At 41.6% G+C, this 25,367-nt stretch overlaps 1 protein-coding gene across 1 annotated transcript in view; it reads right to left on the bottom strand.

Annotated features, from left to right (window-relative positions):
* Positions 1-25,367, bottom strand: part of LOC115092958 (E3 ubiquitin-protein ligase HERC2-like) — a 2,733,734-nt gene that overhangs the window by 1,207,345 nt on the left and 1,501,022 nt on the right. Inside the window, 2 exon segments of the mRNA XM_029604466.1 lie at positions 23,302-23,479; positions 24,587-24,677. Of these exon segments, the coding sequence (XP_029460326.1) occupies positions 23,302-23,479; positions 24,587-24,677 (269 nt within the window).

Genomic DNA, 25,367 nt, shown 5'->3' on the forward strand with positions numbered 1-25,367 from the left:
CCTTCCTCCTCAATACTATCTCTCTGACTCGCCGGGTGTTAGGGGTCTTCACTATCGGAGGCCTAGAAGCTTTTATGAAATGGGCCAGCTGTAAATAGGCATAGATGTCTGTCGCCTCCAACTTGTACTTTTCCTGAAGGTCAGGAAACGGTAAGATACCTTCCCCACTCCCGTCCAGAACATCTGAGATATAAATAATACCAAGCTTTTTCCATCTTTGGAAGGCTCCTCCTCTACGCCCCGGTGGAAACAGTTCATGGCCTACTATATAAAGCAGCGGTGTGGGTGTGCTCGGGGTGGTGCACAGTAGCCAGGCCCTTCTGCACGAGGTCACTAGCTCCAGCGTCCTAACTGATGTGGGAATTTGGTGTGTGGGGAGTTGTATCAGGGGATTTAGAGATGGCACCTCCAGCCATTCCAAAAGACAAGAGTATGGTGTCAGTGAAGATGTGGCGTTAACCCAATCATTAATATGCCTAAGGCAGCATGCTAAGTTATATAATTCTAGGTTCGGGCAGCCCAGTCCCCCCAGTTCCCTGGGACTCATCAAGACTGGTAGAGGGATACGAGCCCGCCTGCCCTGCCAGAAAAAAGAACGCAGTGCTCTCTGTAACACTCTATGATCAGACTTAGTAATCCAGAGCGGCGCTGTTTGCAGCAGGTATAGCCATTTGGGTATTAACACCATTTTATAAAGCTGTATGTGGCCCACCAAAGACAAGGGAAGCGACGTCCATCTCTGCAGTGCCTCCAGAGTGGATTTTATTAATGGTTTTACATTGATCCTATATAAGCCCCCTCCCCGTCTGGGGATGCGAATCCCCAAATAAATAAGGGCTTCTTCCGCCCAACGTAGCGGGAAAGTGCCCCTCCAATTAGCGCGTACCGCATCCGTGATATCCAATGCCTCTGATTTTGCACAATTTATTTTCAGGCCAGCAAAGAGGCCAAACTGGTGCTGTATGTCTAACACTGCTTGTAATGAAGCGCAGGGTCTGGTAATGAAAACCAATAAATCGTCCGCGAAGGCCGCTATTTTAAAAACATGCAAAGGACCCCCCACCCCGGCCACCAAGGGGCTGCCCATGAGTTTACGCAAAAGAGGGTCCAGGGATAAAATGTACAATAGCGGAGACAATGGACATCCCTGTCTGACCCCTCTCCGGACTTTCACTTCACCGGATAGGCACCCATTTACTGAAATACGAGAGAGGGGATCGTGGTATAATAAAAAGAGGTAATTCAAAAAATCTCCCTGTATACCAAATCGTTGGAGCACCGAAAACAGGTATCTCCACTCCACTCAGTTGAAAGCTTTCTCCGAGTCCAAGCTGATGGCAAGGGCTGGGATGTCCTGTTGCTGGCAAAGAGTCATGGCCGTTAGCAATTTTATGATGTTTGCATTGGGTTTGCGGCCTTTGACGAAGCCCGCCTGACTTTGAGAAATCAGGCGGGGTAAGAGGACATTCAGTCTTTCGGCTAAGAGCTTTGCTAGTATTTTATAATCAAAATTAAGTAGTGATATAGGCCTATACGAGGCCGGGTTAGTTGGATCTTTCCCTTGCTTGGGGAGCACAATAATATGGGCCTCGTTAAAGGCTGTGGGGAAATTTTGATTGGTAATCCCTGCCTCATAATAGTTGGTAAGTGAAGTAGAAATAAAGGGAGAAAGGATTTTATAAAACTCATACGAGAGGCCGTCCGGACCAGGAGTCTTTCCTGTTTTGGCAGCTCGTATAGTATGTTCAATTTCGTAAACTTGTAAGGGTCTATTCAGAAATTCCCGTTGGGAGGCAGAGAGGGCAGGGTAAAGGGAGATCTTGAAAAAAGGCCATTTCCGCTGGTTCCTCCCCCGAGATGTCCGAGGAATAAAGAGTACTATAGAACTTGTGGAATACTTCGCTGATTTCGGTCTCATTGGTCGTAGCCACCCCCGCAGGGGATTTTAAACTAGCTACAAAGGACTTCGGGCATTGAGCCCTTGTAAGGTTCGCCAACAAGCGTCCCAGTCTATTCCCAAATTTGAAAAATGCCTGCTGTCCCCTTCATACATATGCCTGAGCCCTCTTATCTAAAAGGGTGTTAAGCCGTCCCAACACACTATAATATTACTCCCGAGTTCTGTTCGTGTTATGAAGTAACATGGCCTGTTTCCTTTCGCGCAGTAAAGCCTCAAGTTGTAAGATAGATTGATTAATTTGTTTATTACGGGTATGGACATATGAAATCATCTCTCCTCGGAGTACTGCTTTGGCGACCTCCCAGAAAAGATGCGGCGTTTCAATGTGCTGCCGGTTATTTAAAGCATACTCTTTCCATTTCTCCTTAAGAAACTGCTGAAACTTAATATCATCCTTAAGGAAGGCCGGAAAGCGCCACATGCGTGTGCGGTGAGCGGAGGAGTGGGCCTGCACCTGAATGGATATTGGGGTGTGGTCAGAGATAGCTTCGATGCATGCCCTCTGCACTTCAAAAAAGGCGTGTTGAGAGACTAGAATATAATCTATTCGTGAGAGTGTGTTGTGAGATCTTGAAGTATGGGTATAATCTCGCTTGGTGGGGTGGAGTGTCCTCCACACATCAAGGAAATCTAGATGATGACAGAGATAGGCTACTCCCCTTTTGCACTTTCCTGTGGGAGTTAACTTTGGTGGGCTCTTGTCCAGTGAGGGATCATGAACAAAGTTAAAATCCCCCGCTACGTACAATGTGCCCTGTGCATGGAGGTGGAGCAAATTACACAAATTTGTAAAAAAACTATGAGAATATGCGTTGGGGGCATAGATCAAGCATATAGTTACTGGTTTACCGTCCCAGGCTCCCAACAAGATGATGTAGCGACCATCAGGGTCTGAGAGAGTTTGAGTCACCTGCAGGTTAGTAGCTTTGTTAATTAAAATCGCGACTCCTCCTTTTCGATGTTTTGCCGCCGCATATTCACACCTGCCTACCCATTCCCTCCTAAGTTTTTTGCTCTCCAATGCTGTTAGATGGGTCTCTTGGATGCAGGCTACATCCGCGTGGAGGTGCTTAAGGCGTGCCAACACTTTGCCCCTCTTTATTTGGGTCCCCAACCCATTTACATTCCAGGAAATCAAGTTCAACATTTTCTAAGACATATTAAGGCAAATTACATAACACAGTATGATTGTAACTCTGAGTGTAGACTAGATAGTGGGGAGGGGGCCCCCAGCCTGGCCCACCCCCCATGGTCCCTCCGGCCACCTCTGCCCATTCTGGAACATGCATCCTCGCTTGTTTAGATCTATTCAGTCGCCGTAAACAACTGTTTGACATCCAAGAAAAAGGAAAAAGTACCAGTGCAATCCACCGTATTCCCACCCTTCCCACCCTCCACCTCCTCCCTCCCACCCACCCACCCCCCCTCCCCTCTCTCCCCTTCTTTCCCCACTCCCAAACTCTAACTTTAGTTCAAGGCCTCCTCAAAAAGGGGGGGCTGAACGAACACGTAATGGATGTGTCCAAAGTCTCCGCTCCACTTAGCGAGTTCCGCTGAGAAATGTTAAATAAACAAGAACCAGGTCTCCGGGGTCTGGCTTTCCGCCGTTTCCACTGTTTTATGCCCCTCCACTTCCTCTGTGGCTGACGGTATGTGGAAAAGAAAGGGAAGTAAGAAGAGAAAGCTGCTGAAAAATCACAAGGCTGAACTCCTTGCTGGTTTGCAGCAGGAACCGCTGAATTCCGTGCATCCTAGGAGTGGTCTCCAGGGGGTCTGCGCTAAAAACCTCCGCCAGAGCGCCCAGCTAAGTTGGGCCGGTGTATCTTTCCCTAATTGCGTCCTGGCATTTCTAAGGTCGACCTGTGGTTTGCTAAACATCGTCTTCTTTTTTTTTCTCCCCCTCCTGGCCCACAACGTCCGCAGGGTTGTTGGGTCCTACACCGGCAGAGTCGTTTCCCTCCCGGCGTGCTCTACGGAGTCCGGCCTTGGCGTAACAAAATGGTTCTTTCAATCCACCCCCGTTCCTGCAAAGATTGATATCTAAGTGTGTTCCTGAAATTGGTTTTCGAGGGTATGTAACAATTCAAAACAAACAAACTTCGCAACAGTACAACTTACGGTTTAGCGTCCGCAGATTCCCGGGGCCAAACGTCTCAGGTTCCCCCGCAGTTCGCCCAATGCCTGAGTCCAGGCCTGTCCCACCTCCAGCCCGAGGATTCAGGTCTTCAGCGTCTCCAGAAATGCTTGTGCCGCTGCCGGGGTTTCAAACACCCGTGCTTGGCCGTCGTGCCATATTTTGAGCCTCGCCGGAAAAAGCAGGGCAAACTTCAGCCCTTGGGCATGGAGGGACGAGCAGGCGGACGAAAAAGCCCATCGAGCTTCTGAGACTGCTGCGGAGTAGTCTTGGAATATCCGGATGGGTGTTCCGTTGTAGAGCAGGGGGGATTTAACTCTAGAAGCCCTCCAAATTTCAGCCTTATGAGCTGAGTTAAGAATTTTCGCGATTATCAAGCACGGACACGCGTTGTTGTCCTTCCTCGCCCCTAGCCTATGCGCTCGTTCCACCACAAGCTTACCCTGCAGGTGCGGGAGGGCCAGGGAGGAGGGAATCCATTCATCCAGGACTGTGCATAGCGTTTGTTCCTCTGTAGTCTCCGGAAAACCTAAGAACCTTAGGTTATCCCTGCGTGTTCTGTTTTCCAAGTCATCTATCTTGAGTTGGAATGCTTGAAGTTTATCTCTGTCGGCCATTTTGTTGCCTTCACTCCTCGCCTCGTCTTCCAAAGACGATATCCGTTGTTCAGCTTTATCAATCCGAGGGCTTAATTCGCCCAGTGTTTTTTGCACCTCCCCTAATTGCGTTGTGACTTGTTGCAGCTTTTCGTCGAGGGCTTCTCTTATGGCTTCTTTGATTTCGATAATCGTAAGGGCCTGCTGCGGCGGATCCCCATCCCCTGCGGCCGCCATTTTGGGATCGGGGTTCTTCGGTTTTTCCTTCTCCCGTTTTCCTCCCTTTGCGGCCATGGTCGGTGTCAATTTGTGCATATAAGGGATAATGGACATAAGCTCTGTCCACTAATTCGTTTTGGACCCCGTTGCGTTGGGTTTTAAGCGTCGATGAAGCGCGGTTCGTGGAGCGGGCTTTGGAGCTAGGAAAGGACGCTGCTTTCCAGCTCACCACATCACGTGATCTCCTATGGATGTCTTTTATAAAATATTGTAAACCATGGTGATGGCATGTCTGAATGATGGTATAGAAAATCTGACAAATAAATAAATAAATATGAAGTTGAGGAAATTTTGGACGTCAGACGAAAAGGACAGACACTTCAATATTTAATATCTTGGAAAAACTATAGCCCAGAGGAGAACTCCTAGGAACCAGCCAAGAACATTCAAGCTCCCCAATTAATTCTCAAATTTAATTTGCGGTTTCCTCTCAGAAGCAGAAGAGAGGCCCTTGCGGAGGGGGTACTGTAAGGGCTTGGACCCGTACCTCCAGGGTACCGCCCGCTTCCCAGTGCGATCAGGACCATCTCAGATGTGGCCATATGCCGAGGCACAGTGCGCGAGTCGGTGCAGCCGTGCTGCTACCCTCACATCAGCGACCATCCCGACACTTGCCGCGCCTAAAATTCACTATTTATTCTGACAGCCCAGCACAAATACTTGCCTTGGCTACAGGTTTGCTTCTGCTGGTGCTGCTTTCTGCAAACTTACCCTACTGCCTTTGGATTCGGACTGCCCTTGGATTTGCCTTGACTGTCGCCTGCCTTTGGATTCGGACTGCCCTTGGATTTGCCTTGCCTGCCTTTGGATTCGCCCTGTCTGCCGCCTGCCTCTGGATTCGGACTGCCCTTGGATCTGCCTAGCCTGCTTCCACCCCAGAATCGGATTGGGCGTTTGAGCTCAGGTAAGGTTGTTATACTGCCATTGGATCCACAGAACTTAACACTAAACAGTAGAGTTGTTAATAGAAATAGTAGAATTCTGCTCTCTTACTAACTGCCTGGTGTGGGGCTGTGAGCTTTAAGGGAGAAAAAAAATCTGTATTTTGCTGTTCTTTTGGCTTGAGGTTGCTGGAATTCTTACACTTGCATTCTAGGTGGAATAATAATTGCTAGATATTATTCTAATTTCCAAGTTTGTTATTTAAGTGGGGTGATTTGAAAGTATTTTGAAACTCCTTCACAGTTGTAGGTAGCCAGAATCTAGTTTGAACCGGTATCTCCAGGCAAATGAATTACCTGGCTCATCAGTGAGCATATTTTACCTCAGTGCTGCTAGCAGTGAGCATCTTACCTGGGTCCTGCTTCTGCTATAGTCAAAGCCTAAACTTTTGTAACTGTTTAGTAATCTCAACTGTTTAATTCCCTCCCCTCCCTACACCTCTACCCACCCCTGAGTTTACTTTCTTTTTAGTCTTCCCCGCACTCCTAGTTAATTAGCTTCAATTACTTCTGCCATCACATATTAATTCCTTACAGCTCCGATAATAACAAAAAGTCAGTGACTGTAAAATAGGTTTTTAAATTCTACCTATTTATCTTTACAAACTAACACTAATAGTTTTATTTCAAATACCTAAAAAGTAGAATACCTTGCTAGAGTCTAAATTTTACCTTACATGATTTATATTAGTTAAGGAATAAGTGATAAATTAACAAAATGTCTTTCATTCAAAGCAACAATTGCTTATTGTATTTATTTATTATTTTTATATACTGGCATTCGATCTGAGATATCACATCAGTTTTCATTCAAGTACTGTAGGTATTTCCCTATCCCCAGAGGGCTTACAATCTAAGTTTTTGTAATTAAGGCAATGGAGGGTAAAGTGACTTGCCCAAGGTCACAAGACTCAAACCCTGGTCTCCTGGTTCGTAGCCCACTGCTCTAACCACTAGGCTATTCCTCCTATATCCCAAGGCCTATCATTTGGAGAATCAAAAGTTGTCCCTTTTGCCTTCAGCTGTCTGCAGTTAAAATAGAGTTCATTCATCTAAGGGAAAAATTGTCTATGTCTCTTCCTCCGTGAACTACTCTGTATCTCACACCCATCTCCCACAGATACCCAGGAAAAAATGGTTTACAATGGTCTCTGGTAGAACAAGACATGTGACAAACAGATACCCACCTTCCCCAACTTTACAACACCCTGTGCATCAACCCCCACTACCATATAGATGTCAGACATCCAGAATTAAAAAACTCAGGAACAACTGGATAACAATGAGCTCTGGCAAAATAAAGCTTGTGATGAAAAGACACTCACTTTCCCCAATGTTACCCCTACATAATGCTTTTTCAGCATTGAAGAATTGAAGAAACCTCAGCAATAGATATTGAAGTGATCTCTAAAAGTGAAGTTATCCAATGCATCCAGAAGCCCTGCAACAGAATCAAGTGTCATAAAAGAAAGCTGCCTCTGCTAGAAGACTCAACATCCTGCATGAGACTAAATGCAAAATTGAATCTTTAAGGGTAGAAATCCCTTGTGTGTCAGGGAAGACTATAGTGATAGGAGTATACTACCGTCCACCTGGTCAAGATGGTGAGATGGACAGTGAAATGCTAAGAGAAATTAGGGAAGCTAACCAAATTGGTAGTGCGGTAATAATGGGAGACTTCAATTACCCCAATATTGACTGGGTAAATGTATCATCGGGACACGCTAGAGAGATAACGTTCCTGGATGGAATAAATGATAGCTTTAAGGAGCAATTGGTTCAGGAACTGATGAGAGAGGGAGCAATTTTAGAACTAATTCTCAGTGGAGCACAGGATTTGATGATAGAGGTAACGGTGGTGGGGCCGCTTGGCAATAGTGATAATATGATCAAATTTGATTTAATGACTGGAAAAGGAACAGTATGCAAATCCGAGGCTCTCGCGCTAAACTTTCAAAACGGAAACTTTGATAAAATGAGAAAAATTGTTAGAAAAAAACTGAAAGGAGCAGCTACAAAAGTAAAAAGTGTGCAAGAGGCGTGGTCATTGTTAAAAAAATACCATTCTAGAAGCACAGTCCAGAAGTATTCAACACATTAAGAAAGGTGGAAAGAAGACAAAACGATTACATGCATGGTTAAAAGGGGAGGTGAAAGAAGCTATTTTAGCCAAAAGATCTTCATTCAAAAATTGGAAGAAGGATCCAACAGAAGAAAATGGGATAAAGCACAAACATAGGCAAGTTAAATGTAAGACATTGATAAGACAGGCTAAGAGAGAAGTTGGCCGTAGAGGCAAAAACTCACAGTAAAAAGTTTTTAAAATATATCCAAAGCAGAAAGCCTGTGACGGAGTCAGTTGGACCGTTAGATGATCAAGAGGTTAAAGGGGCACTTAGAGAAGATAAGGCCATCGTGGAAAGATTAAATGATTTTTTTGCTTTAGTGTTTACTGAAGAGGATTTTGGGGAGGTACCCGTACTGGAGAAGGTTTTCATCGGTAATGATTCAGATGGACTGAACCAAATCACGGTGAACCTAGAAGATGTGGTAGGCCTGACTGACAAATTGAAGAGTAGTAAATCACCTGGACCGGATGGTATACACCCCAAAGTTCTGAAGGAACGAAAAAATGAAATTTCAGACCTATTAGTAAAAATTTGTAACCTATCATTAAAATCATCCATTGTACCTGAAGACTGGAGGATAGCTAATGTAACCCCAATATTTAAAAAGGGCTCCAGGGGTGATCCGGGAAACTACAGACCGGTTAGCCTGACTTCAGTGCCAGGAAAAATAGTGGAAAGTGTTCTAAACATCAAAATCACAGAACATATAGAAAGACATGGTTTAATGGAACAAAGTCAGCATGGCTTTATCCAAGGCAAGTCTTGCCTCACAAATCTGCTTCACTTTTTTGAAGGAGTTAATAAACATGTTGATAAAGGTGAACCGGTAGATGGATTTTCAGAAGGTGTTTGACAAAGTTCCTCATGAGAGGCTTCTAGGAAAAGTAAAAAGCCATGGGATAGGTGGTGATGTCCTTTCGTGGATTGCAAACTGGCTAAAAGACAGGAAACAGAGAGTAGGATTAAATGGACAATTTTCTCAGTGGAAGGGAGTGGGCAGTGGAGTGCCTCAGGGATCTCTATTGGGACCCTTACTTTTCAGTATATTTATAAATGATCTGGAAAGAAATACGACGAGAGAGAATCAAATTTGCAGATGATACAAAATTGTTCAGAGTAGTTAAATCACAAGCAGATTGTGATGACTTGCAGGAAGACCTTGTGAGATTGGAAAATTGGGCATCAAAATGGCAGATGAAATTTAATGTGGATAAGTGCAAGGTGATGCATATAGGGAAAAATAACCCATGCTATAGTTACACAATGTTAGGTTCCATATTAGGTGCTACAACCCAAGAAAGAGATCTAGGCGTCATAGTGGATAACACATTGAAATTGTCGGTTCAGTGTGCTGCGGCAGTCAAAAAAGCAGACAGAATGTTGGGAATTATTAGAAAGGGAATGGTGAATAAAACGGAAAATGTCATAATGCTTCTGTATCACTCCATGGTGAGACCGCACCTTGAATACTGTGTACAATTCTGGTCGCCGCATCTCAAAAAAGATATAATTGCGATGGAAAAGGTACAGAGAAGGGCTACCAAAATGATAAGGCGAATGGAACAGCTCCCCTATGAGGAAAGACTAAAGAGGTTAGGACTTTTCAGCCTGGAGAAGAGACGGCTGAGGGGGGATATGATAGAGGTGTTTAAAATCATGAGAGGTCTAGAACGGGTAGATGTGAATTATTTAATCTTTCGGATAATTTGATTGTATGATAATTGCATTTTGTATGATAATTGCATATTTTGTAAACCGTTATGATGGCTCTACTGAATAATGGTATATAAAACTCTACAAATAAATAAATGAATAAATAATAGAAAGACTAGGGGGCACTCCATGAAGTTAGCATGTGGCACATTTAAAACTAATCAGTTAAAGTTCTTTTTTACTCAACGCACAATTAAACTCTGGAATTTGTTGCCAGAGGATGTGGTTAGTGCAGTTAGTATAGCTGTGTTTAAAAAAGGATTGGATAAGTTGTTGGAGGAGAAGTCCATTATCTGCTATTACTTATGTTGACTTAGAAAATTGCCACTGCTATTACTAGCAATGGTAACATGGAATAGACTTAGTTTTTGGGTACTTGCCAGGTTCTTATGGCCTGGATTGGCCACTGTTGGAAACAGGATGCTGGGCTTGATGGACCCTTGGTCTGACCCAGTATGGCATGTTCTTATGTTCTTATCAGAGGAACCAATTTGGGAGCACTTTTTGATGGTGACACAATAGTTAAATGCATTCCAGGATCCTCAGCTAGCAGAAATGCAAACCAGATAGTCCAAGTCATTGAAGATGAAAGTAGGAACTTTGATATAACTGTTATCTTCCATCAGGGGACCAACAACCTCAATAGAAATGATATCCATGAAATACAAAACGATTTCCAAAATCTAGGCAAGATCATAAGACACACTACAAATAATATTGCCTTTTCGGAAGTATTACCTGTTCATAGAAAGGGAAATGAGAAGATATGCATATAAATATTTTCAATTCCTGGCTGAAAACCTGGTGTACAGAAAATGGTGTTGGATACACTGGATGCTGGGGTCAAGTATGGAGCAGTAAAAGGCTATATGGTAAGGATGGCTTACATCTGTCCATAGCAGAAAGGAGGATGCCTAGTGAAAAATTAAAATCACATATTATAAGGCATTTAAACTAAAGAATGGGGGTGGCAGGAAATGGCCAATGAAATTGGCATGTCACCCCCAAGCAATAAAGGACGTGGGAGGAGAAATTACAAAATTAATCAGCCTAAAAAAGAAGAAAAGGTGCCTAGGCATTGCTACAAATCAAGGGAGAAATACTCATAGTTTGGGCAATAAAATCTCCGACCTGCAGGCCCTAATTGTGGAGGTGAACTCAGACATTGTTGCTGTTATGGAGACATGGTTCACGGATTCTCATGATTGGGATACGGGCTATAACTTATTAAAGAAGGATAGAGAGAATAGGAAAGGGGGAGGAGTAACTCTATGTGAAAAACAATATGCAAGTTACTGAATTGCAAGGAGTGTGGGGTAGGGAGGCAGCATTATGGGCCATCCTAAAAAAAAGATGATGGTGCATCCATTTTTACTTGTGTGGTTTACAGGCCTCAGACTCAAACAGAAGAACTAAACGGGGATCTGGTCGAAGTGAGAATAGCCTGGATTAAATAAAAAAGACTAGCTCAGCATAATTCAGCACAAGTGATAAACAGGCACTTCTGTAAAATTGAGCAATAACCTTGAGCATGAAACTGAAACAGTGGCACAGACAAATTTACCCACAGCCCAAGGCCAGAAACCAGTAAACAGAAAAGAATGTCCCAGATAAGACACCTGGCAGCCTTCAGTCCTAGCTTTAGTGTTAGAGCTTCAGTAGCTTTCCATTCCAAATAAGGAATGTCCAGGAAAAGAAAAAAAAAAAGAAAAACTTTGCCAGCAATGATTGTATATAACAAAGCTATATGCCATGTAAAATTTGAGCAGACTCTGAAGCATGTCATTATTAGACCTTTTCACCTGCTCCCGAGAAATCCTCTGTATTTCTTGTGTTCTTATCTGCCTCTTATTTTCCTACTTTACTTAATAAAGATTGTTGTTTAGACATAAGGCTGAGATATTTCTTTGATTACCGGCCATATAACCCGAGAGGTATGGTCCTCTGGATGTAAACACAGGTGAAAAGGTCCCCTGGATGAATGTATACCTGGGAGGTATGGTCCCCAGTTGAACATACTGGCAAGCCAGCCAGGAGAATGCGGGCAGCATAACTTACAGACCCTGATAACACTGCTGATAAGATACGGGTAAGCGATAGGACTCGCACCTGTCATCATTCGGGTGAGTTATAGCCTTGCTTTACATTTTATATTTTTGTGCTTAATCTGAGTGTGCTTATCATAGTCTAGTCTCGTCGTTCTGTTTTATTTTAAGAATTTCATATCTTTATCTTACTGATAAGAATGCGACAGTTTTGTAAGAAAGCTTTTACTTCCACATCGGGGGCCCAGGCTTCCCGGACGGCTACACCGATAGTGCAAGTAATTAGTTATCATCGCCCTAATGAGAAGCAAATTCAGAGATGTCATAATAAGTGGATTGATTGGTCTACTAATGATGCTTTTCTAGCCTGGGCAGCAGAAGGCTCATTCGAGGATCACCATCTCTCCCAGATGATGACATATATATACAGCATAAATATTCAGATAATGATTCTAAATTGAACTATCATAGGCAAGTCCATAGTTGGTTTGTTATGACTAACATATATTTGAACTCTGATAATGCACGCCAGCCCCGAGACACTCACTCTAACAAGGAGATTCCAGCTCCCACTGCTGCTTCCTCTCCCCCTTTCGCTGCAGCCTACCCTGCTGTTCAGACCCAGTCAAATCCTAATAAATTCAGTGAGCCTGCTTTAACAGCATCTGGATATAATATGGTTTATCCTGACTTGTCTTCTGTGTGCCAATGCCCTATCCCCATGATCCCCACTGCTCCCCCTAACCCCAAGCCAGATTCTGCTTGGATTGATATCACTGGAAGGGTTCAGGGTACCCCTGTGGAGAAACTAAGTATAGGGGTTAAGTTACCAGATCCTGAGCCATTTGATCCCCAAGATTGTGCACAGCCTGATGAAACATTCGGAGCCTGAGGCTACCGACATGATAGCCCAGAGGCAGAGGAAGTGTTAGATCAAGGACTCATCAGTTGGAAGTTAAGACTGATAAGTCCTTCCGAACCGCAGGGAACACTAGGGCTGAGAAAGAGGAGTGTCATGAACAGGATATAGTGGAGAGAAAGAATTATCAACATGATTTAAATGTATTGAACAGGTGTATAAAGAAACTTGATAAAAGAATTGAAGAGTATTATGAGACAATGGCAGACGGAGCTAGTACTCCTGTAGCACTTCATACTAGGTCTAAGAAAGTAAGAATACCCACTAGTGCCCCATCACATTTGATTGTCCCGCCTTGGTTTTCAGTATCCTGGTGGGACTCTCTCTCTTCCTGGTTCTCTAGTTTGGCCAATCACCTACAAGGCCTGGTCGGCTTTGCTATTGGATTTCTTGCCCTATGCCTACTGTTATGTTTTTGTCTCCCATGCATATTCTCATGCCTGCAACAACTTCGACCTAAGATGCCTTCCACTCCTAAGATTATGGTTTCTCAGAATAACTTTGTGTCTACCCTATATGCCGAGCCACTTGCTCCTGAAACTGAATCCCTTATGTAAACCGATGGTAAAAATAGTATGCTTGGCAATGCCTATCACTTGGATGGGTTATACTGGGCAACCTAAGACAGCCGGATACGAGCCATTTGGAGTGAAGAATTATTAGGAATAATTCTTCAAGAGGGGAATGAGAATAGCCTGGATTAAATAAAAAAGACTAGCTCAGCATAATTCAGCACAAGTGAGAAACAGGCTCTTCTGTAAAAAAGAGCAATAACCTTGAGCATGAAACTAAAACAGTAAGAACATAAGAACATAAGAAAATGCCATACTGGGTCAGACCAAGGGTCCATCAAGCCCAGCATCCTGTTTCCAACAGTGGCCAATCCAGGCCAGAAGAACCTGGCAAGTACCCAAAAACTAAGTCTATTCCATGTTACCATTGCTAATGGCAGTGGCTATTCTCTGAGTGAACTTAATAGCAGGTAATGGACTTCTCCTCCAAGAACTTATCCAATCCTTTTTTTAAACACCGCTTTACTAACTGCACTAACCACATCCTCTGGCAACAAATTCCAGAGTTTAATTGTACGTTGAGTAAAAAAGAACTTTCTCTGATTAGTTTTAAATGTACCCCATGCTAACTTCATGGAGTGCCCCCTAGTCTTTCTACTATCCGAAAGAGTAAATAACCGATTCACATCTACCCGTTCTAGCCCTCTCATAATTTTAAACATCTCTATCATATCCCCCCTCAGCCGTCCCTTCTCCAAGCTGAAAAGTCCTAACCTCTTTAGTCTTTCCTCATAGGGGAGCTGTTCCATTCCCCTTATCATTTTGGTAGCCCTTCTCTGTACCTTTTCCATCACAATTATATCTTTTTTGAGATGCGGCGACCAGAATTGTACACAGTATTCAAGGTGCGGTCTCACCATGGAGCGATACAGAGGCATTATGACATTTTCCGTTTTATTCACCATTCCCTTTCTAATAATTCCCAACATTCTGTTTGCTTTTTTGACTGCCGCAGCACACTGAACTGACAATTTCAATGTGTTATCCACTATGACACCTAGATCTCTTTCTTGGGTTGTAGCACCTAATATGGAACCCAACATTTATTTATTTATTTATTTATTAAAGGCTTTTATATACCGACTTTCTTGATACAAATCAAATCAACTCAGTTTACATCGAACTAAGCAGTAACTATAACCAACCAATCAACAAGAGACAATTTAAAGGAGCATAAAGTTACATTATAACAAGGATGCCTTAACTGGGAGAAGGAAAAAAAGAGAGGGAGAACGAATATAAATTACTATATACAATGGAGTATAGGAGGGAGGCAAGGAGCCGACCTCATGATGACTTGTGAGCATAATTAGTGTTTGTTTATTTACATTGTGTAATTATAGCATGAGTTATTTTTTCCCTATATGCATCACCTTGCACTTATCCACATTAAATTTCATCTGCCATTTGGATGCCCAATTTTCCAATCTCACAAGGTCTTCCTGCAATTTATCACAATCTGCTTGTGATTTAACTACTCTGAACAGACAAATTCACCCACAGCCCAAGGCCAAAAACCAGTAAACAGAAAAGAATGTCCCAAATAAGGCACCTGGCAGCCTTCACTCCTAGCTTTAGTGTTAGAGCTCCATTCCAAATAAGGAAAGTCCCGGAAAAGAAAAAAAGAAAAACTTTGCCAGCAATGATTGTATATAACAAAGCTGTATGTTATGTAAAATTTGAGCAGACTCTGAAGCGTGTCATTATTAGACTGTTTCACCTGCTCTCTAGAAATCCTCTGTATTTCTTGCATTCTTATCTGCCTCTTATTTTCCTACTTTACTTAATAAAGATTGTTGTTCAGACATAAGACTGAGATATTTCTTTGATTACCGGCCACATAACCCGAGAGGTATGGTCCTCGGGATGTAAACACAGGTGAAAAGGTCCCCTGGATGAACGTATACTTGGGAGGTACGGTCCCCAGTTGAACATACGACATCCAAAAGGTGGGAAAAAAGGTAGAAGTGCTAACGTAGACTGGAAAATCCCTTCTGGAGAATCGACCAGAAGTAGAGAGATAGTGGATGCCCTGCAAGGGGCTCTCTTCAAGCAAATGGTAATGGAACCCACGAGTGAGGAAGTTATACTCTATCTAGTGCTCACTAATGGGGATAATGTCTCAAATGTCCAGCTGGATGCCCATCTCAGAACTAGTGATCATCAAACAGTATGGTTTGACATCGCAAACAGGATATGGAGAAGTCACATGAAGACCCAAGTTTTGACTTTCAAAAATACAGACTTTGTCAAAATGGGGACATACCTAGAACAAGAAGACAGGGAGAAAATGTGAGAGGTGGAACAACAGTGGACCAAAGGGAGAAATTACATAAGCACCAAATCTCTATGTTAGAAAAGTAAACAAAAGTAGGAGAAATAAGAAACTGATCTGGTTTTCAAAGGAAGTGGCTGACATAATAAAAGCAAAAAAAGCAGCATTCAAGAATTAAAAAGAATACCAAAAAGAGGAACACAGGGAATATATGGTAAAACTTAAGGATGTGAAGAAAGTAATCAAGAAAGCAAAAAGTCTGGCAGAAGAAAGGATTTCCAAAGAAGCAAAGTGAGACGACAAAACATTCTTCAGATACATAAGAGAAAGGAGAAAGGTCCAAAGAGGTACAGTGAAATTCAAAGGTGACCAGTATCAATGTGTGGTGAGATATGAAGAAATGGCGGAAACGTTAAACTTCAGTTCGGTGTTCTCTAAAGACAACCCCAGAGAAGAACCATCGCTAATTAAAAAGACTGTGGAAGTGGGTGAAGTAGATGAAACTCCATTTACAGAAGAGAATGTACTGGAAGAGCTAGGAAAACTGAAAGTGGATAAAGCTATGGTGACTGATGAGGTTCTTCCCAGGATACTGAGGGAGCTCAGAGATGTGCTGGCAGGTCCGCTGTGTGACCTGTTCTATAGAACCTTGGAAACGGGAGTGGTGACAAGTGAATGGAGAAGGTGGTGGTCCTGCTTCACAAGAGTGGGAGCAGAGAGGAGGCTGGAAATTACAGGCTGGTTAGCTTCACCTCGGTGGTAGGAAAAATAATGGAAACTGCTGAAAGAAAGGATAGTGATCTATCTGCAATCCAATGGGTTGCTCGATCCGAGACAGCATGAATTTACCAGGGGAAAGTACTGTCAGACAAATCTGATTGATTTTTTTGATTGGGTGACTAGAGAATTGGATCAAGGAAGAAAGCTCAGTGTGATTTACATGGATTTTAGTAAAACTTTTGATACAGTTCCATATAGAAGACTCATAAATAAAATAAGAAGCTTGGGTGTGAGCGCCAAGGTGGTGGTATGGATTAAAAACTGGTTGTCAGAAGACAGCGTGTGATGGTAAATGGAAGCTGCTCCTAACAGAAAGTGTTATTAAGTAGAGTGCCACAGGGATCGGTGTTCGGACCAATTCTGTTCAATATCTTTATGAGCGACATTGCAGAAGGGATAGAAGGTAAAATTTGTTTATTTGCAGATGATACTAAGATCTGCAACAGAGTGGATACACCAGAAAGAGTAGAGAGAATGAGATGTGATTTAAGGAAGCTTGAATGGTGGTCAAAGATATGGCAGCTGGGACTAAATGCCAAGAAGTGCAGAGTCATGCATCTGGGGTGTGGTAATCCAAAAGAGCTGTATGTGATGGGGTGTGAAGGGCTCTTGTGCACAAAACAAGAGCCCTTCACCTTGGGGTGATAGAGTCTAGCAATCTTAAGACTGTTGCGTCCGTTGGTCTCAGATGGCTTTGACCTCTGTGCCTCACCTTTCTTCTTTCTCTCTCAAGCGTTGGGAAGATGGCTGCTGCCACATCTTCATGCCGCTCTCTCCAGCATCCCTGGAATGGCGACGGTTTTCACCATGATTATCCCGAGGGCCTCCTAGGATGCGCGCACGCACGCCACCCACGTCTTTATCCACGTCATGGCGGGAACATTGGGCGTCCCCCTCCGAGTTACGTCATCATGTCCTGGTATTTAGCCTGCCCTTCGTTTGCTAACAAACTGAGTTAGCAAGGATTGGATTGGAATGCCTCCGGTCTAAGCTGTTCTGCCACTTCCTAGCTGCCACAGGAAGCGGCAGACCACCATTCAAGCTTCCTAGCTGCCGCAGGAAGCTCTCTCTCTGCCCTTCGGGGTAATTCATCGCTAACCTGGGTACCTGCTCCTCAGGGGCCCTTACACTCTCTTTCAGGTACCTATCTGGCTCCTCGAGGGCCTGCTCTCTCTACTCTGGTGTCTGCATCTCTCCTACTTCTGTCTGCCAGGATCTTCATCAATACAGCTCTCTACTTCAGTGAGAACTAACCCCTTTTTATTCTGTCTCACCTTCAGCTTCAGCGCTTGGAGTCTACATCCAGGACCTTCCCCTCTGCTACCCTGCGCTGCCTATCATCTACTCGAGTGTGAGACTGGTCTCCTCTGCTGAGGACCACTGGACTACTTCTACCGGGTTACCTTCACTGCTGTCCACTCCCCGGACAGTACCATCAAGCTGTATAATAAATACAAATTCTCTGTGTCTGCATGTATAGAGTCTAGTCTAGTACTGCGGTTCTGCACGGGGCTCCTCCCCGTGGAAGTGGCCATCACCGCAGTACCCAAGAATCCACTCCAACACCTCAAAACCATAACAAAGACAGTGAAGCAATGTGACAAGGCAATAGCAAAAGCCAGAAAAATGCTGGGCTGCATTGAGAGATGAATAACCAGTAAGAAAAAGAAGGAGATAATCCCCTTGTACAGGTCTTTGCTGAGGCCTCACCTGGAGTCCTGTGTTCAGTTCTGGAGACCGTATCTCAAAAGGGATAGAGACAGGTTGGAGGTGGTCCAGAGAAAGGCGATCAAAATGGTGGTGGGTCTCCATCAAATGACTTATGAGGAGAGGTTGAAGATCCTAAATATGTATATCTTGGAGGAGAGGAGGTGCAGGGGAGATATGATACAAACCTTCAGATACCTGAAAGATTTTAATGATGCACAAACCTTTTCTGTTGGAAAGAAATCAGTAGAACTAGGGATCACGGAATGAAACTCCAGGGAGGACGACTCAGAACCAATGTTAGGAAATATTTCTTCACAGAAAGGGTTGTGGATGCCTGGAATATCCTTCCAGAGGAGGTAGTGAAGAACAAAACTGTAAAAAATTTCAAAGGGGCATGATATAAACAGTGTGGTGTCCCTTAAGGCTAGAGGATGGGAATGAAGAAAAGAGTGCATGGGGGTAACTTGCTGGTGTGACAGTTACTACTCTTAACCAATAAGCCTTTATGCTGTTGATGCAACTTCAACGTTTCTCTTTCCTTCAATGGCAAGAGATAATGGGGAATTGGACTCACACAGGAACCAACAAGGGCCCTGACTTTGACAGTCTGGGAACCTGATAATTATATAAAGGTGACTTGTCTGGCCAGTAAGATTGCTGGGCAGACTGGATGGACCATTTTGGTCATAATTTCTATGTTTCTAAGTTTATATATATATATATATATAACCTGAGTCCTAAGATCTGTGCCAGAGTGCGTGTCAAAACAAATGTATATAGCACAATTGCTGATATACATTACCCAATATCCATTCACCAATTGAGCTAACATCTACAAGGTTATATATATATATATATATATATATATATATATATATATATAAAATATATGCATTAAGTACCCAAGCAATCCATCTTTAAACTTCCTTAACAATATTTCTAGCTCTCTTTACTTATACCGTAATAATTACTCAGGAAAATAGTTAAAAATTCTATTTTAGATTCTGTCATTGTCAGGAAAAATTTGCTAATAAAACCTAAGAGCTTTCTTATCTACCTGTATCTAATGGTGTGTCTTTCCTAGTAGGTTACACGGTCAAATATGGGAGGACATTAAGTAAATCTACAGCTCTATCAATAAACTTTCAAACGGGAGACATTGATTAAATGAGGAAAATAGAAAAAAAATAAAAGATGCAGCGCTTACTTCAGGAGTGTTCATTGTTTAAACAAAACATCATGAAGCCCAGTCCAGATGTATTCCACACATTTAAAATAAGTAGAAGGAAGGCCAAACAATTGCTGGATAGGTTAAAATGTGAGGTGAGAGAAGCTATTTTAGTAAAAAAAATTCTTTCAAAATGCATAAGCATTGGAAAATTAGATGTAAAGCATTGATAAGACTAAAAACGTATTTGAAAAGAAGCTGGACTTAAGGCAAAAACTCATACAAACGTTTTAAAATATATCCAAACAGGAAGCATGTGAGGGAGTTGTTTGGACTGATAGATGACCAAGGGGTTATAGAGGCACTTAGGGTAGATTAGGCCATCACAGAAAGACTGAATTCATATTTTCCTTCACTATGTGCCAGAAACTGTTTTCAATGATGATGATTTAGAAGAACTGATAGAAATAGTAGAGTTCCTCAGGGATCCTTACTTGGGCCAGTCTTTTTTTATATATTTATAAATGAACAGGAAAGGGAAACAACAACTGGAGTGATCAAATTTGTAGATAATACACGATTATTCTGAGTTGTTAAATTAGAAGTGAATGTGAAAAACTAGAGAAGAAACTTGTTAGACTTTGGGAATTTAAATGGCAGATGAAATTTAATGTGGACAAATACAAAGTGATGCACATGTGGAAAAGTAACCCACATTATAGTTGCACAGTGTTAGGTTCCATAGTAGGAGTTACTGCCAAGGGAAAGGATCTGGGAGTCATATTCTGGGTCAACATTCATGTACCTTGTTTACATTCATATTCTAGGTCAACACAACAGCAAATACATATTCTAGGTCAACATATCAACATATCAACATTGAGTACAAGTTAACTAGGGTGCTATGATATTGGTTTGTAATCCATAATTTCCATTTCATTATCCTTCAAGTATTAATCATTAAGTTGTCATATTACACTTTACATCGCTCAATGCTTATTGCATATTCTACTAACATTATCTATGGTTTTGACAGCAAAGTTGTTGGCATATTGCCATTTTACATTAAATCATATGCATTTCTAAAGATCCATGATTTCAGTTCACGTTTGAAATTCTTTTTTTCTGTTATCAGACGTAATGACTTTGGAAGAGAGTTCCACAACTTGGGGTCCACTATGGAAAACATTTGGTCTCTTATTTGTGTTAGATGTGAACTCAGTGTTGTAGGAACATCTAGAAGTCCTTTGTTTTTCAATCTTAGGTCTCTCTTTTGGTGTGTATAGTTGAAGTGTCACTCCTGTTAAGCTGGGTTAATGCTGTTGATGATATTAAAAATTAGATTTAATACTTTATAATGAATTCTGGATTATACAGGAAGCCAGTGCAGTGCTATCAGCAAGGGGGTAATGTGGTCAAATTTCCTTGTCTCTAGTAAGATTGTAGCTGAGGCATTTTGTAGTAACTGTGGTGGTTTTAATAGTCCTGAAGATGGCCTAGTAATAGGGAGTTGCATTAATCTATGTTTGAAAATATTAGTGTTTGTAAAACAGTGCGGCAGTCCTGTATTTTTAGTAATGGTTTCAGCCAATGTAATATTCTCAGCTTGGAGTATCCTGTTTTAATTAATTTGCTTATATGCTTTTTCATTGTAAAGTTCTCATCGATCTGTATTCCTAGGTCCCGCACTTGATCTGAGGGTGTAATGTTAAAATTTCCCAGGTCTAGGGTTGGCGGGTTGATTATCGTGGAATTTCTCCTTAACCACACAATTTCAGTTTTTTTTGTGTTTAGTGTTAGTTTTAGCTGAGATAGTTTTAGTTGTATTGCCTTCATGTATGTTGACAGAGTTGATGCAGTTTTTTCAAATGATTTGTCGAATGGAATGTAGAATTATATGTCATCTGGATATAGGAAGAAGTTGATTCCTAGTTCCTCTAGTAATGAACATAGAGTCAGCATATAAATGTTGATTAATGTAACTGAGAGTGCTGAAACTTGGGGGTACACCTGCATCAATTGGGAAGGTATCAGATATGTGATTGCCCAGTGTAATTTGGAATGACCTATCTGCTAGGAAGGAAGAGAACCATTTGATAACATTTCCGTCTATTCCAATTTTTCTCCACTGATGGTCTACGAAGCCTGCTGTTAGATCAAATAGTACCAGAATATAGGATTCATGTTGTCTAACTCCTGTAGTAAAGGGTCGGTTAAGGAAATGAGTAGGGTTTCTGTTGAGCAATTTTTTCTGAATCCAAATTGGTTTGGGTATAGACTATTATTGGCTTCTAGGTGGCTTTCTAATTGGGATAACACTGCTTTTTCAAGAACTTTAGCAATGAAAGGCAGGTTGGATATTGGTCGATCCTTATCCCATTCATCAATTCTGCCAGTTTTATTTTTTAGGAATGGTTTAATCACAGCTTGTTTTGCCCCAGTGGGGACCAATCCTTCTGTTCAGTGTGCGACCGTGGTCAAAAAAGCACACAGAATGTTAAGAGTTATTAGGAAAGGATTTGAGAATAAAACAGTGAATGTCCTAAAGCCTCTGTATTGCTCCATTGTGAGCCGCACCTAGAGTATTGTGTGCAGTTCTGGTCACTGCATCTGAAAAAAAAAAATGCTGTATTGGAAAAGGTACAGAAAAGGGCAACCAAAATGGATGGAATGGCTCCCATATGAGGAAAGGCTAAAAAGGTTGGGGCTGTTAAGCATTAGAAGAGAAGACTGAGAGGGGATATGATAGAGGTCTATAAAATCATGAATGGAATAGAATGGTAAATTGAAATCGGTTATTTATGCTTTCAAAAAAATACAAAAACTAGGGAGCACTACATGAAGTAGCACATTCAAATCAAACCAGAGAAAAGCTCTGGAATTAATTACCAGAAGATATGGTTAAGGCAGTATGCATAGCTGAGTTTAAAAAAGGTTTGGACACATTCCTGGAAGAAAAGTCAATAAACTGTTTATTTATTTATTTATTTTTAATATACCGAGGTTCTTGTATGAAATACAAATCACTCCGGTTTACATAAAACAGTGAAACGCCCAACAAAGGGGGGGGGGGGGCTTTACATAGAACAGAATGAACGCCCAACCAAGGGGGGGCTTTACATGGAACAGTAGAACAACGTATAGATTAAACACCGATTAAACATAGTATAGTTAGAAGAAACATTTGAACTCGGTATCATAGTACAGTTACAACCAAAACAGTTGAGCATAGTATCTTTAATAGGGGAAACGAGGGACGGGTCAATATGAAAGACTATGGAATATATAGAATGCGAATACAAAAACTTGAATAAATCACTTTGAGCTGAAATCTGTTGTAGGCATTAGTCCTGGGAACTGCCTAAAAGAGTTTTCCAGTTATAAAAGGGGAGGGGAAGTATAATTGTGTAGAAAAAGGGCAAGGAGCATAATTGTGTAGAAAAAGGGCAGGGAGAGATCCTTTAGGAGGGGGGTGGGGGGCCAGGGACAGAAGATGAGAATAGAGATATAACATAGTCCTAAGACCTGGTAGTGAACATTTAGATGCATTGAGTGGAAAAATGACCAGAAGCAGTGAACGATCGAGAGAGTCAGAAAAAGATAACTAGCCAGCATTTATCACATGACAGCAGCATGAGATACACTTACTGTTTGGGATCTTGCCAGGTACTTGTGACATGATATGGCCACTGCTGGAAACTGATACTGGGCTTGAAGGACCCTTGGTCTGACCCCCTATGGCAAGTTCTTATGTTCTTATTGAATATATCTGTTAACTGCTATTGATGTTAACATCATCTTTCTTTTTTTCTTGAATCTTTTACAACTTCAAGTGAGAACAGAACATCTTCACATACCACCAGCACATAAAACCACATCTGTGAAATCACCAAACAATCTTAATGCGAAAAGTTTTGTTCATCATTATCTAATGCATTTGATACAGTGCAAATGTTTATCGTGACAGATTTCCATAACTATACTCTGATTCACTTTTGCATTCTCTATTGCATTTCTACACATATTCCTTAATGTTTCAAGCATTGTTCTCTAAACTGAAAATAATTTGTGTTAATTTACCATCTTTGGTTTTAACTGTGTGGTATTGTCCCCATGTCCCAAACGGCCATATTCTCCAAGGCCCCAGGTATACAATTCACCACTGGAAGTAATTGCAGCAGTATGAGAGCTACCACAGGCAATATCACGGATTCGCTTTGCTTTTAATGCTTCTATCAATCTTGGTTTATCACAGTTCCTAAACAACAGAATGAAAGATAACACTGGTTATGTTGGTTCTAACATATATTTTCACTTTTCTTTCCTTCATAATATATTTTTATATTAAATACACAACCCATAGCAACTTTACTATAAAAACTCGCATTTACAAAATCTAAACAACCAAGAAATAAATTGGTATTATTTTCTTATTCAAAATAAAAAAACTGTAATTTAAAATTAAGGATACAATGTAATTAATTTCATCATTTTTAAACCACACTGAATTTAAGAGGAACAGAAGATTTTTTTTTTTATTGAAAAACCAAATATAACCACTATTCAAAGTTGGAACTGAGGCTACTCAGGAAGCAGAATAGAGGTAATTTAAATGCAAATGACCCTAAGATAAAGATTTTTGGCCTACTCCACTTCAGTCACAGAACTTTACTTAATTTTCTATGCATGAAGATTGTTAGCTAGTTTTCAATATGCAAAATAACTTTGCAAAAAAAATATGAACCACCAGAATTGAGTGGGGATACTGCATGGAACATGTGTGAACCATGATGTCAACATGGATCTAATTTCAAAAAGCCAAAAATGTCTATCTGAAACACATATTCACCATGGCTCCAAGCAATCAAATGGGAAAACACCTGTGCTCAAGCATTCAAAATATTACTTATTACAGTCAGCAAAGTAATTGCCAATGCATTAGCAAGTTGCTGGGGAAAACTAAGAGGTGGAATGTAAGAAAAAATATGTTTCTAAAAGGAAAAATCAAATACTTGCTCCCATTTACACAATCTTTAGTCTGCATCTCTCATAGCTCTAAGGCAGAACTTCTCAATCACTGTGCTGCAAAAAGATCCATGCTGTGCCGTGGTAATCGCCCTTCCCCCCCTCTTTCTCCACTGTAGTATTGCACTGCAGCAGGGGCATCATTAGCCCCAGGCACGGAGCCTGTGCTCAGAGTCTCAGTGGTCCTGCTATTTTTATTTCAAAAATATGCTGGAACATGTCTGAGGAGACTATGTTACTGAGTAATATTAGTCTCTGTTTTATCCCCATTTTGCATAATAAAATATCTTTTAAACCAACTGTGTAAAGTCTGAATTATTAGTAGAGCTGATATCCTTACATTCTACTGAAGTGTCCAAGCTTTCCGTCATCTCCTTCACCCCAAGAAAATATCTTTCCATCAACAGTTAAAGCTATAGCATGTCGGCCACCTGCAAAGGTATAAACTGTGAGAAATGCAAACTGAAAGGAGATTGATTGCAAGTATTGCTTTATACTTAGGTTTGAAAAATAGATTATGGCATCAATGTTTCTCATTTAATGGGTATCATTATGTATAATTTAGAGCCTCCACTTTATTTGTCAAAAAGGCTAAGACAGTTTCATAATTTCATGCAGCGATTCTGAAAATTAATTTTTTCTTTTTTTTAAAACAGCTCTGCAGAAAATGCTACATTGGTGATTGTATTTGTTGCGCATACTAAAATCTAATATGCTCAAGGTAAAGCTACAGTAGGAAATTCCAATATATTATATAGCAAAATTGCTTACCTTGTAATAGGTGTTATCCCAGGACAGCAGGATGTAGTCCTCACATATGGGTGACATCATTGATGGAGCCCTATTGCGGAAAACTTTCTGTCAAAGTTTCTAGAAACTTTTGACTGGCACTCTGAGCCCATTGAGCATGCCCAGCATGCCATGATATTCTCTGCCACAGGGGTCTCCCTTCAGTCTCGTATGTAGCAATAAGCTTTAGCAAAAATAAAATAATAAAACGTATCGGACCCAAATCCGCGGGATGGCGGGTGGGTTTCGTGAGGACTACATCCTGCTGTCCTGGGATAACACCTATTACAAGGTAAACAATTTTGCTTTTTCCCAGGACAAGCAGGATGCTA

This window comes from Rhinatrema bivittatum, chromosome 5 (genome assembly GCF_901001135.1).
Source record: "Rhinatrema bivittatum chromosome 5, aRhiBiv1.1, whole genome shotgun sequence".
In the NCBI taxonomy this organism is placed as follows: domain Eukaryota; kingdom Metazoa; phylum Chordata; class Amphibia; order Gymnophiona; family Rhinatrematidae; genus Rhinatrema; species Rhinatrema bivittatum.